We start from the raw sequence: 15,528 nt of genomic DNA, 5'->3' as shown, positions 1-15,528 counted from the left end.
AAAGTGCAGATTCCTGAGACCTATTAAGAATCATTTATTTTAATGCATCCTTCCTACCCATATGTTCTTAAGTGATTGCCACTTATGCTGGGATGAAGAAAGCCTGCGCTTCTTATGGACGGTATTAAGGTGCACAGTGACTGCAACTGATTCCAGAGCCCCTGAAGTGCTATTTTTCCATACAAACAAACCAGTGGGAGAGAAAGAAAAGACAATCCTTCCCCTTTTATAGATGAAGAAATAAAAAGAAAATAATTTCACCAAGGTCACAAGCACAAGGGAAGGAGCTTTCTTGAGTTTCAGTGGTCCCTGATTCAAACAGGACGCTGCTCAGTTTTCTATGTGCAGTGCTCCACAACTTTTCTACTGTCATGTTTGCACTGCAAAGAAGATGCTAAGGTGCATAAAGCAATCTTGAACAGGAACACTGGTTATCTATTTGAAGTTTTCTATTGTTAGGGCTTCTGGAATTCCTTAAGGTACTCTCAGCTCTTATTGATGTTAGTGGCAACCAAGGTCATTTAGATTTCCCTCAGTGATTCTCAGTACTATTTTAAAAGCTACATATTGGCAAAAAAATCAGAAACTGATCATTCAACCTATTCAGGTCTCGTCTTTGTTGCAACTTCTGTGAACTCCATGTGCAATTCTCCTCCTACGGCTTGTTCCTTCTCTTCTTCCTCTTTTCCGCATCATGGCTCTTCAACCTAATTGGGCTTCAGGAATATGTTTATGCTTCTTACAAAGTCTATATGTTAGGTGCATTGTGCAATTTTCAGTGTTACTCTTATTAATGCTCTGGTCAAAACAAGTATCATTTGATCATAAATAAAATCTGAAATGATACAGATTTCTGTAAAGAACCCCTTCATCGCTGGACTTTCAATGGTGATTTTCACTGGATAGCTGGGTGTTGAGCCTGCATGATTTGGTTCCACGAGATGATGTGATAAGGCACATTTCCATCCTATTTAATAGTGGAAATAATGTATTCAAAGCATCACCATAAGTTATCTATAAAACAGGTTATTTTTTTCTTAATGTCTTCAGTTTTGCAATTGCTGCAGTATTCCTTTCACTTAGTTAATGGCATTGGCTTTACCCAAATGGAAATGTTTAGATTCACATTGAAGTTTGTTTTCTCTTTAATGGATCCCGTTGTCTGATCAGATAGTTTAGAATCTGTATTTGGTACATCCACGGTTCGATACCAACAGTTCAATCTTTCTTTGCTATGTTCAGTACGGCTGGTTCTCAGGCTTACTTCTCTGCCTTTCCCCTTGAGATGCCTGCCTAACTAATCGTGGTGGTGGCACAGGTCTCGCCAACCCATGGTCTGCAGTCAAATCTTCCCTGCTCAAAGTGCCAAATCTTGGTCTTGTCAGCAGTGGCTGCCTGAACCCAATGGATGGCTGAGGCAGGCTGCCTGGCTCCTGCTGCTCTCCTCGTCCATTCTGGCTCCCATCAACTTCGTTCTTCCACTCCATGCTAAACTCAGAGGGTGGTCGCTGCTGTCTCAGTCTCTGTTCTCTCAAGATTTTCCCTGCTCTGGGTCTTAAATTGAGCACTGTGGTAGTGGCATCCATTTCAGAGTCACTGCTGTCACCCACTGTTAATTGAAAACAAAGTAAAGATTTTAGCTGTGAAATGTTTCTGTTTCAGGAATATTCATACAACAGCACACTGAACAGCAACAGCCATAGTAAAAAAGTTAACTGTGATTCTTAAAGTCATTGCTTTGAGATTAGGCCCAGCAGCAAACACCTTAAGATTTGATTTACAAACATCCCTCTTTTCAAAACAGTGACATTTAGAAATCTCCCACTGTCAAAGAAGAAATCTCCCACTCTTTTTAAGCTGATATTTCCCCAGGCTCTTCAGATCTGACAGGACATGGAATAAATGGAATACACCTGACCCTCTCTGAACTACTTGGAGTCTAGTCCCTAGTGGTGTCCAAACAAGACAAAGATGAGATTTTCTTATCCTCACATAACAAGCCTCATCTGAGGCATTTCCAGGGCACTGCACCTACAGTGACTCTAGAAACTGGACTTAGGAAAAGAAGCATCAATGCTTCACCAAACAAAGGAAGGTAATGACCAGATGAAAGGAAACATCCCATCCTTTAGATGCCCGAATGTGCAATATCAAAGGACAACCACAGTGCAAATCTCAGCTTGCTATAGGCTCCTTCACCCACTTGCAACAGAGTAGAAAATAGCCAAGGGAAAGCTGGCATAACCATTTAAGGAATGCAGTAATCACTATCAAGTAAACTAAACTGGCAACAATCAGGTTGTGTAGATGTGCAATATGTTTTCCCCAGCAGACTTAGAAGCACAGAATATCCCAAGTTGGAAGGAGCCCACGAGGATCATGGAGTCCAAATCCTGGTTCCACACAGGACCACCCACAATTCAAATCCTATGTCTGAGAGCAGTGTCCAAATGCTTTTCGAACTCTGGCAGGTTGGGGCTGTGACTACTGCCCTGTTCCAGTGCCCGACTACCCACCCGGTGAAGAACCTTTTCCTTCTTTTTAACTGACTAATATCTTCAACAAAACTGGCACGTTTCAGTCACTCAATAATCGTGTTAAAAATTATTTATGAATGACTCAAATTTGTTCTTAGATTTAAGTCAGATACAGTATTCTGAGTAAATCAAAGCAAAGAATAGCTTACTGTGCAACTGCCATCAGCACAGCTTCCATTAGTAGCCTACACATTATTTCTTTTTAAAAGGTGAGAAAGAGGTCAACAAAACATATCATCACAAAGTTACCCATTCACCCAGCTAATTTTATATCAAGGAAGGTCTTCATCAGATATGTTTGCAGGCTTTTTCCCTCCTAAATATGTCAAACTGTTTATGTTTTGACAATTGAAATTGAATCTGGAGGCACATTTCCTCTTTAATGTTTAATGCTAGGTGACAGTAGGTGACCTCTGTAGACATAACTACAGAATAAAAGACATCCCGCACTCAGGAGAGCAAAGATGTAATTAGCAACAGACAAAGACATGGTCTATTGCTAAATTAACTTGGAAGAGTGGGAAACTAATTGGTCTGGGGTGTGGTCAGGGAATTTTAGTAAGTGCGCAGAGATTTAATCTCACCAACAAGAGATCGTTCCTGTTCACGGCATAAGCGTGGTCATGCAAATGGTAATGAGCAAAGGTAATGTACAAAACTAACCAAACTTTTCACATCGGTTAGTTTCATTCCTCTGGATTATTTATTTGTTTTTAATTTATTTATCATTTTATCACTCCAACATGAAACTTTTGTGAGTTTAGGCATTAAAAATAATAATAATAATTAAAAAAAAAAATAGACATTTAGGTTGTTAAGCACAGAATTTTGAAATGTTCTAAATGAGATCTATGTATCAGTCATCACATCCTCATTTTCCTCACTGGTTTGGTTCGCAGGGTGCTGCCTACTCTGACCTCAGTGAGAAAAGAAACCACATAGTAGATCTGGATACGATCCAATAAAGACACAAAAATCAGCCATGACAGTATCTGGTGCAAATGTTTCAGGCTGAATAACTCCACAAGACTGTTTATTGGAGCATTTCTTCACAATAAAATACCTGTTTTAATAAAAGTGATAGAAATATTCTAGCCTTTGCAGATGAAATAGTTCATGTGTTTCTGAAAATCAATGTGCTAATTTCTGTACATCATCCCTGGAGAAACCTTCTTTCTATGCAGGCAAGATGAGTGCAGCACACAAGGGGGCAGAAAACTTTCCATTACCTCTGGAAGATGTTTTGTTTCTGACACGTAGTTTCTCTGGGAGTTTAGTGTTTTTAGGAAGTGAAAGAAATCGTTTTGTATTTGCAGCAGCCTGTGCAAAGAATAAGAGAATCAGTAAGACACAGCAGACTGAAGTACCTGCATAATGCATGCTGAGATACACAGCTGAGGCTTGAATAGACTTAGGTAGCTCAAGGGCTTGCAGGTAGTTTGGGATTAGCTAATATGTGATCCTTTATTACACACCCAAGTTAACACTTACTGCTGGTTGAAGTCTCTGCTAACTAAGGTAAGGACTGAGTTAATTTCAAGCAGTTCAATCAAAGCAAAGCCTGGTGCTATGCCCTCTGAGATCAGAGTTAATAAATATATGCTCTCAGATTCTAGCCTTACCTGTACAGGTTTTTCAGTGGAAAGCAAACATGATTCCATTTTTGTGCAACTCTGTTTTGGAACTTTATTAGTCAGCTGTAAAAATTAGGCTGAAACTTAAGCTTGTGCACAAAAGCTAATCTGTATTCTGCCCCCGCAAATGTTTTATACATATAAATGACTTTACACAGTTGATTAGTCACGCTCAGTCTGATGGGGAAGCTGGGCACCAGTGTGACTGCTTACTAGCACAGGGCACAGAAGCCTTGTTTTCCCAAGTTTAAACCCTGCAGTCTCTAGGTACAGAGTGCACCTCACGCTTCCTGGAGCATATGAGGTTCTTTCCAGGGCAAGGCCACTCTTAAAAATTCAGAAATTTCTCAAGGGTATCTTTCTTTTCATTTGTTACAAAGACCTGCTTAAAACCTTGACAATCTACCCACTCTCCCCTGCCTGTCCCACTCAGCAATGCACGCTCAAAGTAAATGCGAAAAGCAAATCTATGTTCTGTGAGACATTCTTCCACTTTTGATATTTTTTTGTGCTTCTCTCAATCGCTGTACTTCTTTGTGTGATGGATTTACTCAAGGACAAGTATTATTAAAATTACAATCCGTGAGTTTGAAAAAGCTGACATACACCACCTCTTTCTCTGACCCAAAAATGCCTTAATCGTTGCTCCCCCTAAAGAATCAATATAAGTAACTGTGGCAGGGAAAGAAAAAAATCATTCAGAAACAGACTTATTGTTACAACTAATGCCACAGGTAACCCAGGTAATGATCACAAATGAGACACAGCATTTATTGCAGGCAGCAGCAGCAGAAGCCTCAGTAGCTGAAGGACAACTGTAGCAGTGAAGGTAGTAATCACTAAGTGTTCCTGCAACCTGAAAATACATATTTATAGGGGAATTAATTTCCTTCAGAGTTAAGGTGGGGGCATCGCATTCACTGTTTAAACATGTGTGCTCTTTTCTAATACAGTCTGGCATAGAAGGACTGCTTCAGAAAGTCAAATGTCACCACGACATACCATTTCTTGCAGATCCGAGGGGTTTTCCTATCCTGTGTCAACACCTGAAGTCCTGCCCACTTTTTAAGAATCCTACAGAGCCCACAGCATTTTTCAAATGAAGTGTTCACCCTTTGTGACGTGACCAGAGGCTCTCCTCCTTCCCACATCTTGGAGCATACTGCAAGGAGTTTGTCTTTCTCATAGTCATACTCCACCTCAATCATCTACTCTTCATCAAAATACTGATAGAGAATTCTCACCATGTCATAGAGGTACATAGGGTATGGAGGCTGCTCAGTTCCTTTGAGATAAAATCAAGGCAGCAGATCTCTCTTCCATATTACATTCTACAATATGGAAGCTTTTCAGAAGGGTTCAATGCAAACTAAGGGTGTGCAACTCTGGGTATAAGTGTGACATTATACGTACAGCTGTCTTTCAAGACTGGGATTTATTTTTTCTGCATTTCAGAAGATTTTTTCTGCATGGTATATAGCTACAGAGAACTCTTTCCTATAAGTCAACTAAAATGCAAGTACCGGTCTTTCTCTTGACAGGCTGTTAGTTTTCCGTAGGCTCTCCCTAAGGCTGTGTCGGCGACGGATCAGAATTTCTTTGGCCTGCTTCTCATTTGCATCTGCAGCCAGGCTATGTCGGTTATATGACATGGTCTGAAATAGAAAAGCTATGGTTACTTTCTGAAAAGCACAATGTTCAAATGTGTTGAGCTCTATGCACGTTACAAAACAGGCTTTTTTGCTTTGATGTTTTAATAATCACCAAACATTTTTGCAAATAAAGTCATATTAAAGACAATTAAGAACAAGGGCAATAATTATGCCAGATTTTTTTTTAGTCAGAGGCTTCGCGAGAACCTGTTTGCTTTTTAAGCCCGCCGATATTTATAGTGAAAGAGCAGTTGGAAAAATCTGGCTTAATACAGTGCTTACCCTCATGTTGCACTTGCTCAGTCAGAATGTCAATGGAAGATGCACATTTGAAAGTGATAGGGTTAGTCACCTAGGGGGAAGTCATTTTTACCTCCAGCAAGCTGAAGCAAGCTCAACTTTTGAACATCTTCCAAGGGCACAGACATTCAAACTACTTAGCCACAGGATGGTAAATGTGAAACGTCATTTTGCTTTTATTTCACTGTTTTTCCAGCTCATCACCTCTGCTCTTAATACAGGCAACTTCACAACTGGAGGCAAATGGGAAATCTAATTGCATATTGTAAAGAAAATGTAATAGAAGTGGGACAAGGTTGGGTTGAATTTGCACGTGATCTTTTTTAAGTAATGGAAGTATATTGCAGGTAATATGTCAAAAACATTAAGCTTTATCAACAGTATAAAACGAAATAAGCTGTTTACATAAAGGACTATGCATATGTTGCTGAAAATATTATAATAATGGGCACTTATTCATAGGCAATAGAAGTAAATAACAGCGTTAACTGATATACTAATGTACAGCAGATACTACACTTGCCCAAAGATATTTTATGAAGGTAAGAAGCATGGTCAAAGAGGGATATTTACGTATGCAAAACTTTATTCTTACTCGATGACGTATTTGGTAGAGATTCTTTGTTAGTATTTCCCGCATGTTTTCCATCTCAGTGGGGGAGAGTGGCTTTATTTTTCCTTCATGATACTCACTGTGGAAGAATAAAACCCAGGAAGATACATAAAAGAATGAGAAAGAGAATATTTTTGTTTCTATGATTAGAAATTACATTTGAACTGTTTCCTTTGTATTGGAAACAGCATTCTAAAACAACTGAGGAAAAGGTGAAAATGTAGTGGGTGAGAACAAAATCTTGATCTTATTTGAATCAAATGGTAAGGCTCAAAACCTACTCTCTGAAATCTGTATCGATTGCATAAAGCTGTAAATTCAACTAAGGCAGTTTTCACAACATCCCTCAGGCCTCCCCTGTAGCTCCTGGCAGCAGATGTGCAGACACTGGATCAGACACAGCTCAGCCCCACACAGCACAGCAACGTTCCCTGGAAGCTGGGTGCAGCTGCCCCTGTAAAATTACACGCTCCGGAAGAGGAAGGCTCACTCATGCTTTGTATGTGAGCTGCTGTGAAATGATCCAGTTCCACGTCTGCTTACTGTTCATTTGATATTAAGACACGGAATGTCCTAAGTCAAAGCAATTATCCTGCCTACAGACCAGACTGTGAAGTACACAATGTGACCCCGCTGTAACACTCAGTTGCGTAGGCCTCATGCCTTACCTGAGAGACACTGATGAAGGCACCTTGCTTATCATGCCACTCTCTGCCATCTCGATGGCATGCTTAATTTCCAGCTTCTTGTACAAAGAAACAATGCTGGATTTGGGCTGGTTCTCCCGGATGAGAAGTCTTCGCAGGTATTTATTGTCAAACTTTTTAAACCTGTGCATGAGGCAAACCAACCCAACCAGTTAATTTTTACTGGGCAGAGCTGAGGAATGCTATTGTACTGTTGCTAAAGCAATCGTGAAAAAGCTTATTCCTCGGGAATGTGTCTGTTCGTATTAGTAACTTACTGCTGGGTATCATAATAAAAGGTCAAATTCATCCTTGCTTCAGACAGTTTTAACCTATGTTTTGGTTGATCTGTTAAAGCACAGTGTCCCTAGCAGCAACTTTTAGCTTCTATGTACTCTGTGTTATTGCACAACATTATTTCTAATTCTCTATTTTCACGGAGACAAAGAGAACATTAAATATTTACTGTAATAACAAATAAAAGGTCTACGTTTGCACCCACTGCTTTTTCTTTGAAACTTTAGCCTGCCCTTGTAAAATTTTGGAAGTTCTCCTTTTTACTTAGAGCAACTTCAGCTCTCTTGGATGCCTAGTGAAAAAATATTGATTGGAGCAGAGTGACTTTGTTTGTCAGAAAATATCCTGCACTCCAGTCATTCTGAAATTATTCTTGAAGTTCAGTCAAAAATGTTTCTGAAGGTCACGAAGAGGTGGGACTCTCCTTCGGTTTGTAATCTGTTGGTTACAGATCTCATGCAAACTGCAGGAGAACCAGGCTAAGAAAAGCTGTAGCCATGTCATCCATCTGTCAGGACAGCATCTTCAGCCATGCCCTCAAGTCATTTGGAGAGGGATCCTCAACCTCTGCTGCTGATGCTGTTCCTCTTTGTATAAAATGCTTAAATTCTGGGTGGAGCAATGACCAGAAGGTGGGTGAGCAATGCCCTTGCTTCGCATCTGAAGGATTTGGATGAAAAAGAATGTGCTTCTGAGAAAAGGGAGTTAGATCCACACAAACAACGATGATGATTCAGCAGCTGAACTGCACACATAAATAATTCAGGTATAGCCACTGGTAATCCTCTTAACTGAGTCTTAAATAATCCCATCAGGAACTGTGGAGCTGCCTGCCATTAGGATCCCTCGTGTACCTCATGCCAGCCAGTGCCTTGATCTTCCTAGCGGAAGTCCCAGAGCTTTTGCTTATTTCACATCATCTAGGGAACTAACCCCTCACTTAACACCACGAAGAGAGATAGTCTGCAGTAGGAAAGCCAGTTCAGGATCAAAAGCTCAGCAGACATGCAGGAAATGCTCTGAAACTGTCAGAAACAGTGAGATTACCCACACTCTCAGTAGGTAGAATAATCTACCCTGGGATCAGAGGGCTGTGCTTTTTCCCAGCTGGAAATTTTGTACTACTTGCTTGTGGTTTAGTTAAAAAGACATTGTTTTACCGCTCTCTCTTCGTAACCCACGCGTTCTAAAAACAACCATCTGCGTTCAAGAATAAAATGCTGAAAATGAAATCTGATGCCCAGCAGCTTTCATTTGTTGCTGCAGAGCCAGTTCATTCTCCCCTGTATTACAAAGTAAGTTTTAAGTGCCGTTCTTACTTATCTCTCCAGAAGTTGTGACCCCAGTGTCCACACACATCTTCGATTCCTGTCTTCACGTGATCGAAGAACTAAATAAGAAATGTTGATTCATTACAGAAAGGTATGGATATCATTTGGCTTACCATTAAATTTCATTAATTTTCAACTTACTTCAAAACAGAAAAGCCAAGGCAAAATTCAGGACGATGCTTAATTAAATGCAGTCTAAGCAAACAGGCATGGGTCTGGCTTACAGATATTGAAAGGGGTCAGTTTTGCCCTCACTCACATGCCCAGGGGGGCACCTGGATACTGTTCTCCCCTGGAGCTCAAATCTCAAGAAGGACAGAAGCCAGTCTCCACAACATCAATCTTGCTGAGCTCCTGCCTCAATCTGGAGTTATTTTTGCCATATTTCCATTTCTTTCAAGTTCCCTAATCTCTTGGAGCTATGCCTGGAACTTCTCCAGGGACTTCCCCAGGCTTGACAGTGAGCCAGGTGTGACTTTCAGGAGGAGACAGCCCAAGTGGGCAGCCAGCACTGCCCCTTCTGGATGCACAGAACAGATCTGCCATAGCCAACATCCTGAGCTCCTGTTTCAGGGTTCTGTGGTCCTACCTGACTTTGAAGTGTCCTGAGCAACCATTACTAGAACCACATTCTTCCTCAGTCTTTTGCCAGTTACAAAAGGGTAAACTGATTCAACTAAGAACTCACTGGATACCTGCGGCAGCTCACAGCCAACTGTGCTCTTGATTCAAGGAACACAGTAGGGGTCCCTAAATTTCGGGGGGAAATCCAAAGGGTAAGATCAAAAATTGACTTTTTGGGTGCCTAGATTCAGTTCCCTACTGAATGTGACCCTTATTATTCCTAATTTTTGGAATTTAAAATTAGGCTTTTTCAGCAGATTTGCTGCAAGGATAATTACATTCAAGAAAACACACAGCGAATGAACCACCATCATTAGAGACGTATGCATTCAAAACACAAATCTATTAAGACACTGATGATGTGAGAGTTTATGAAGTTTAAGTGTGTTTTTAGGATGATTTTACATGTGTTTAATTAGACTAACTCAACTACAGTGTAGTGTAATTAAATTGCCAAAGGTTTCTTAATGTAGTCAAGTTCTAAAATAACACATATCTCCTATGTGAAACAAATTACAAAAAGATAATTTAGTTCAACAAGTGAGCAAAACCAAGTGAAGACCTCAAATCAAAAACACCTAATACTTATGATAACTATAATATAAAGTATAAACTCTGCAGTTATTTTGCTTAAAACAGCTATAGAAAAGAAATCTTAAAGAATGAGTGTTTCTACGTAATGCCGTGTGTTAAAAGCTTGTCATACTGAAAAGCCATCAGGAATTTCATCTCTATGAAGGTTTCATCTGTGACAATGAAGCTACAACATACCCTGTTATAAATTTCTTCACTGACAGCAGGCTGCTTTTTATTTGACCTTTTGACATCAAGAAACTCCACCAGAGGACGAATTGTTATTCCCTGTGAAGAAAAAAGCAAATGTTTCTGTGTTTTTCCATAAATATGAAGAAAGAACAAAGCCCTTCAATCTTCTCTGTCTCTGTCAGAGCTGTGAAAATGGCAGCAAATAACATTTTAGCTCCTAAGATGTTCTTTTTAGCTCCCAAAAATCCAGCCTGACAATCCTAACAGCAAATTAACTCTTGTAATAAGCAGGTGTTGCACGCAGTTGTAAAGGCCTTGTCAACACACAGACTCCACTGATACAACAGAAGAAAAGAAAGCCCCACTGTCTACAGCAGAGAGGGCCAAGATGGGTAAATGACGTACTGCTAATGGGATTTGTCTTGTGTAACCTTCAGGTAGTCTCAAGAGTAGCACAAACCGGACCCAGGACACAAAGACTTTTGGTAAATATGTGTCCATGCTGTACAGTTCTGAGAGAAAGAACAAAAGTTTTGGCTGCCCCAGAATGATATAATGATTTTTGAACAATTATTTGTGGAGGAACTGATATCACTGTTTATTTGTACAGGCATACTGACAGAGGAGAGAAATCTCATGGTGTTGACATCAGTCCCCACTATCCAAGACAACCGTGCCACGTACTTGTTTTCATAAACGAATTAAGCTTTATCTCAGAAATAGTTAGGTTTCTTTGCCCCATTGCTCACATGGAACACTCCTCCTGAACCTCATTGTTCTGATAATTAGAAAGCTGCTTCTTAATTACACCATGGTCACTTTGTACCACTTTGTTCTTCTGCCAACAGTGTGTTTTTAGCTTAAACAGTGCTCCTCCTTCCCTGATGTTCACTCCCTGATATAAACAGTAATTACATTCCCTCTTCTTCACTTTGCCAAGACCGAGACATTCTGGTCTTCTTTCACGCAACAGGCTTACCAGTCCCAAGTGATTACTCTAGAACACAACACTGTTCTCTGCTGGAATCACCTGTCTCAATACACACTTCTTGTGCATTGGTGCAGTTGGCTTAAGCACATCATCATCCAATACACCTGCGTCTTTTTCCCTTTTCATTCTTTTTTCCAAATGAAAGTTGTCCATTGATTTATTAAAGTGAAATCCATAGTTAAGAATGTCTTAGAAAGAACAACATTTGTACACGCTGCTGTTAAAGTTCATTCTATTTCCATCATTTTGGTCCCCCTTCTTTCTAGTTAATACCCCATTATGTTGTCACCTTCCAAGGTTCGTCATTAAGAAACATCAGCATACAAAAACTCAGTAACAACAATATTAAACAAAACCATCCCCTGGAATCACCTTTTGAGGAATTCTGTCCACAACAACTCATCAGCCTATTATTTCATCAGGGTGGTTGAACACTGAGGCAGCTGCTGAGAAAGGCTGCAGAATCTCCATTCACAGATACTTAATAAAACTGGCCATCACCCTGAGTAAGTAGATCTAGTTTTGCAGGTGGCTCTGTTCTGGGCATAAGGTCGCACTAGATGCCCTCAGACCCAAACTACCCTATTAGTCTATTTCCCTTTAAAGGAGAAACTGCCAACTCCTTCCTCACTTCCTCATTCACTTTGCAGTCACCTGAAAGCCAATCTAAACCTATGTGTTACTAACAGTTAAGCTAATAATCTCCTGTATGGCTCCCCGGTCTTTCACCCCATCCCTAACCAAATAAATGAAAGGGAAGCTTTTACAGTAATCTAGTTTGATGAGATTACTCTCAGATTTCTCTATCAAAGAATGATATCTGGTTTCTCTTTGGTAAACCACAGTGCATTTCATAACACATTCCCAACATATCCACATTTTAAAGTATTCTATCCTTTGAAATCAGTGTTCTCTTCCTTCTTCTCATTCCTCCTATTCATTCAGACCAGTTCTCCATGAGCACTGTGATACCAGAGATCTGTTCTTCATATTCTTTCACGTCAGTGGTGCTTTTGAATGGACGTTCAGCTGGTATTCAATATTTCTGCTTAACACCAGATTAAAATGTTACAGTTCACTTTGCAGCACTCTTAAGTGCTTTCCATTCCTCTTTCTACACTTCTCTGCACTCAATACCCAGCTCCTTAGTAAACATACAACTTAAATATTCTAACAAGGAATTAGTACTGAGGCTTTACCCAGATTATCTTTAATCTCTACTGCAACCTCATTGGGTCCTAAATGCTTAATAGTACTTAAATATTCACCTAAGTACTTAATATCTGACATAGTTCTGCTATCTGTATACTGACTGCATAGCATTTCTTTTTCTTTTTTCTTTTTTTTTTTTAAGTATGACCATGGAGTAATACAGAAATACGTCACTTCAAGTATGTTCCAGTAATTTAGGATATCTATTTTTCTACCCACAGCTTATTCACATCTTGCCTGAGAAAGAAAAGGTCCAGAAGAGGAAAGGCATTACCTGAATAAAAACAGTAAAAAATATCACCACGATAACAGCAGTGATGAACAATTTCTTCCTGGGGAACACAGAAGGAGGGAGCAGAAATACCAGTGAAAAGCAAATAGCTCCTCGGAGGCCTCCATAGGCAATAATAAATTGGTCCTTAAAAGTGAGAGGAATTGTTCGGAACACATTAATGATCTGAGTCAGAACAAAAACACCTGAGGAAAAAAAAAATGGAAATACAAGAAAGAGAAAAAAGGAAATCAAAATTATATTGAAATCCCCCACAATGCCAGTACTTGTTCTAAAAACTCTGTGCTTGCTTCTTACTTGAATGTTATTGAAGGAATAAAATGTTACATAGCAGCTTGAAAACACCACCAAAGAAAAATCTAAAATTCTTTTTAATCGTATCTAGTCACCTCAGGCCACCTAGATTTAGAACCTGAAGCACCTAACTGATACCTGTGAGATAGCCACTTCTAATGTCATAGTAATTCTTGTTTCAGCATGGACCACAATCCTAAACTACTTTTTTAAATGGGACTTAGGGTGCATCGGAACACTTTGGCTTGCCACCTCCAACAATCTGCTCTTTGAACCCTGCAAAATCCTACTTAGCCACTCAGTTTTATTTCCATAGACAAGAAAGATGGAGGTCTGGGGATGGAGCAAGAAGACATCAATGCACGGTGGTGTACCAAAGGCACAGGTTACAGAGATGCGGCAGGCTGGAGAAAGGCATAAGGGCAGACCTTGAGGGAGCAAGCCTAGGGGACAGGAGTTGAGGGCCAGGAGTTGAGTTGAGGGTATTTTTCAGTATAAGGTTTGTGCAGAATAGAATATTCTTTAACGAATAAAAAGTTCATTAAGAAATGACTAATTAGATACATTCACTCAGATTAACAAATATAGCTGCCACTGCCTTCTGATGGGTAGGATCAATACCTAAATGATTTCTGGATTTTGTTTTGGGGTAAAGTGGAACCCTAAGATCTGGGATACGTTACATGTAAGATAATGGAGCTCTCTACATATGGTCATTTTCTGTTGGAAGAAAGGTAGGAAGTATCACTTGTAAGTAACACGACAAATGGTCTGAGATTTGCTTACCCAGTGCCCTCCAGATTAAACAAAACAGAAGAGTGAAGCTAACGAAGGCCCAGTTCCACTCATGGTTCTTTCCAACTGTAGACACTCCCATGAAAATGAATATCAGTGTCTCACTGACACTGCTCAACATCTTCATGAAATACTTTATTGTTGTATAGGATTTTTGGGAAACATTTTCCTCCACATATTTATTCATAGTCATGGCACAAGCTGTAATCCTGAAAGGGAAACACAATCCTCTGTTTCATTGACTTTTCACTTTTCCGTAGTCCTCTTTAAGATATAAAGTAAAGTATGACTTATTTCATCACCAACAAACCTCCAAGTTATAGACTTAGTGAACATCCTGTTTTTTGTTATTGTTGTTTTTTCCATGGTAGGAAGTTTTCTGAGAACACATAAGTGTATGGAGAGTTTTGTCACCTTCTAAACCCACACACAACAATCAGGGGTCACTTGGCCTACGCACTTTGAGAAAGGCAGAGCTGAGGAGAGCCAGGGCAGCTCTGGAGAGCAGGGATTGCTGCTCCTATTGCTGCTGAAGGACATCAAAAAACATTATTCAGATACTAACAGACAGGATGGCAACCGTAAGCCCTGGGGCAGGACTTCACTCCCTTCCCATTAGTAGCTGGCCCACCAAACCATTCCCACCTTGATGGCAATGACAACAGCCAGCTCCTTTTTCCAGGCAACATAAGCAACAAGGCCACAGAAAATTCCATCCTAGGCTACTGTTTGCTTTCCATATGCGTAGAGCTGAGCAAAGCCTCAGAGGAAAAAAACACAGGCTGCTGTTGAGCATTTAAAGCACCTAAAAATGAATGAAATCACTTATCTCAGCTGATAAGTGAAAGAACAGATAGGGCTTACCATGCCTATATGTCCCTTCTCTAAGCTGAAGTTAATAAGCATAGTTTCTCTAATCAGCAGGAAGAGCAAAGTGAAGGATGACATTAATTGTACAACAGAGATGTACTCCACAGCACATGGATGGCTGAGACCACTCAGATGCAAAGTTTCCAGGCTCAGAGGTGGCCAGTGGTGCTGGCTGGAGGCTAACCTCAAGGCGCAGCCTCGGTGAAGAGAAGTACAGTCTGAATTTCCAAGCAGTTGCCAGTGTGGGCAACTAATGCAGAATTGGTTGTGAAACTACTGTCACTCTTCACACTTAAGGCAAAGCATGTCTTCCCTCATCACAGCCGTGTCTTTTCTGCTGTTCCAGTTAATCACAGTATTATACGTATCCACGTATGGATTCTGAGCCAAAATATATAGACTAAATCTAGACATAGAAGTGTATTTATGTTTCTTTTCCGACTATAGCCCACAAGGATTTATCCCATGGTTATTTATCCCAGTGCATTTTTTGGTCTACAAAGATGATTTGCCAACACAGGGAATATCTCCTATGAAAATCTCCAAATTGCTCTTAGTCACAAAGGAGAAAAAGGATAGGTATTTCAGATCCATTCATGAAAGAAGTTAAGGAAGTTTTCCTCATGTCTCATAGA

The 15,528-nt window shown here is 40.1% G+C and overlaps 1 protein-coding gene across 1 annotated transcript in view; it reads right to left on the bottom strand.

Moving 5' to 3' along the window:
* Positions 1-1,054: 1,054 nt before the first annotated feature.
* The window catches only part of SLC9A2 (solute carrier family 9 member A2), a 30,977-nt gene continuing 16,503 nt past the window's right edge, over positions 1,055-15,528 (bottom strand). Inside the window, exons 4-12 of the mRNA XM_072335667.1 lie at positions 14,015-14,232; positions 12,917-13,119; positions 10,446-10,535; positions 9,039-9,109; positions 7,405-7,566; positions 6,719-6,815; positions 5,695-5,826; positions 3,767-3,857; positions 1,055-1,609 (exon numbers count right to left, since the gene is read on the bottom strand). Coding sequence (XP_072191768.1) covers positions 1,239-1,609; positions 3,767-3,857; positions 5,695-5,826; positions 6,719-6,815; positions 7,405-7,566; positions 9,039-9,109; positions 10,446-10,535; positions 12,917-13,119; positions 14,015-14,232 — 1,435 coding nt within the window. The 3' untranslated portion in view covers positions 1,055-1,238. The remainder of the gene's footprint in view (positions 1,610-3,766; positions 3,858-5,694; positions 5,827-6,718; positions 6,816-7,404; positions 7,567-9,038; positions 9,110-10,445; positions 10,536-12,916; positions 13,120-14,014; positions 14,233-15,528) is intronic.

Source organism: Excalfactoria chinensis, chromosome 1, assembly GCF_039878825.1.
Source record: "Excalfactoria chinensis isolate bCotChi1 chromosome 1, bCotChi1.hap2, whole genome shotgun sequence".
Taxonomy (NCBI): Eukaryota; Metazoa; Chordata; class Aves; order Galliformes; family Phasianidae; genus Excalfactoria; species Excalfactoria chinensis.
The sequence above is the reverse complement of the archived record's forward strand: the minus strand, read 5'-3'. Positions and strand labels throughout refer to the sequence as shown.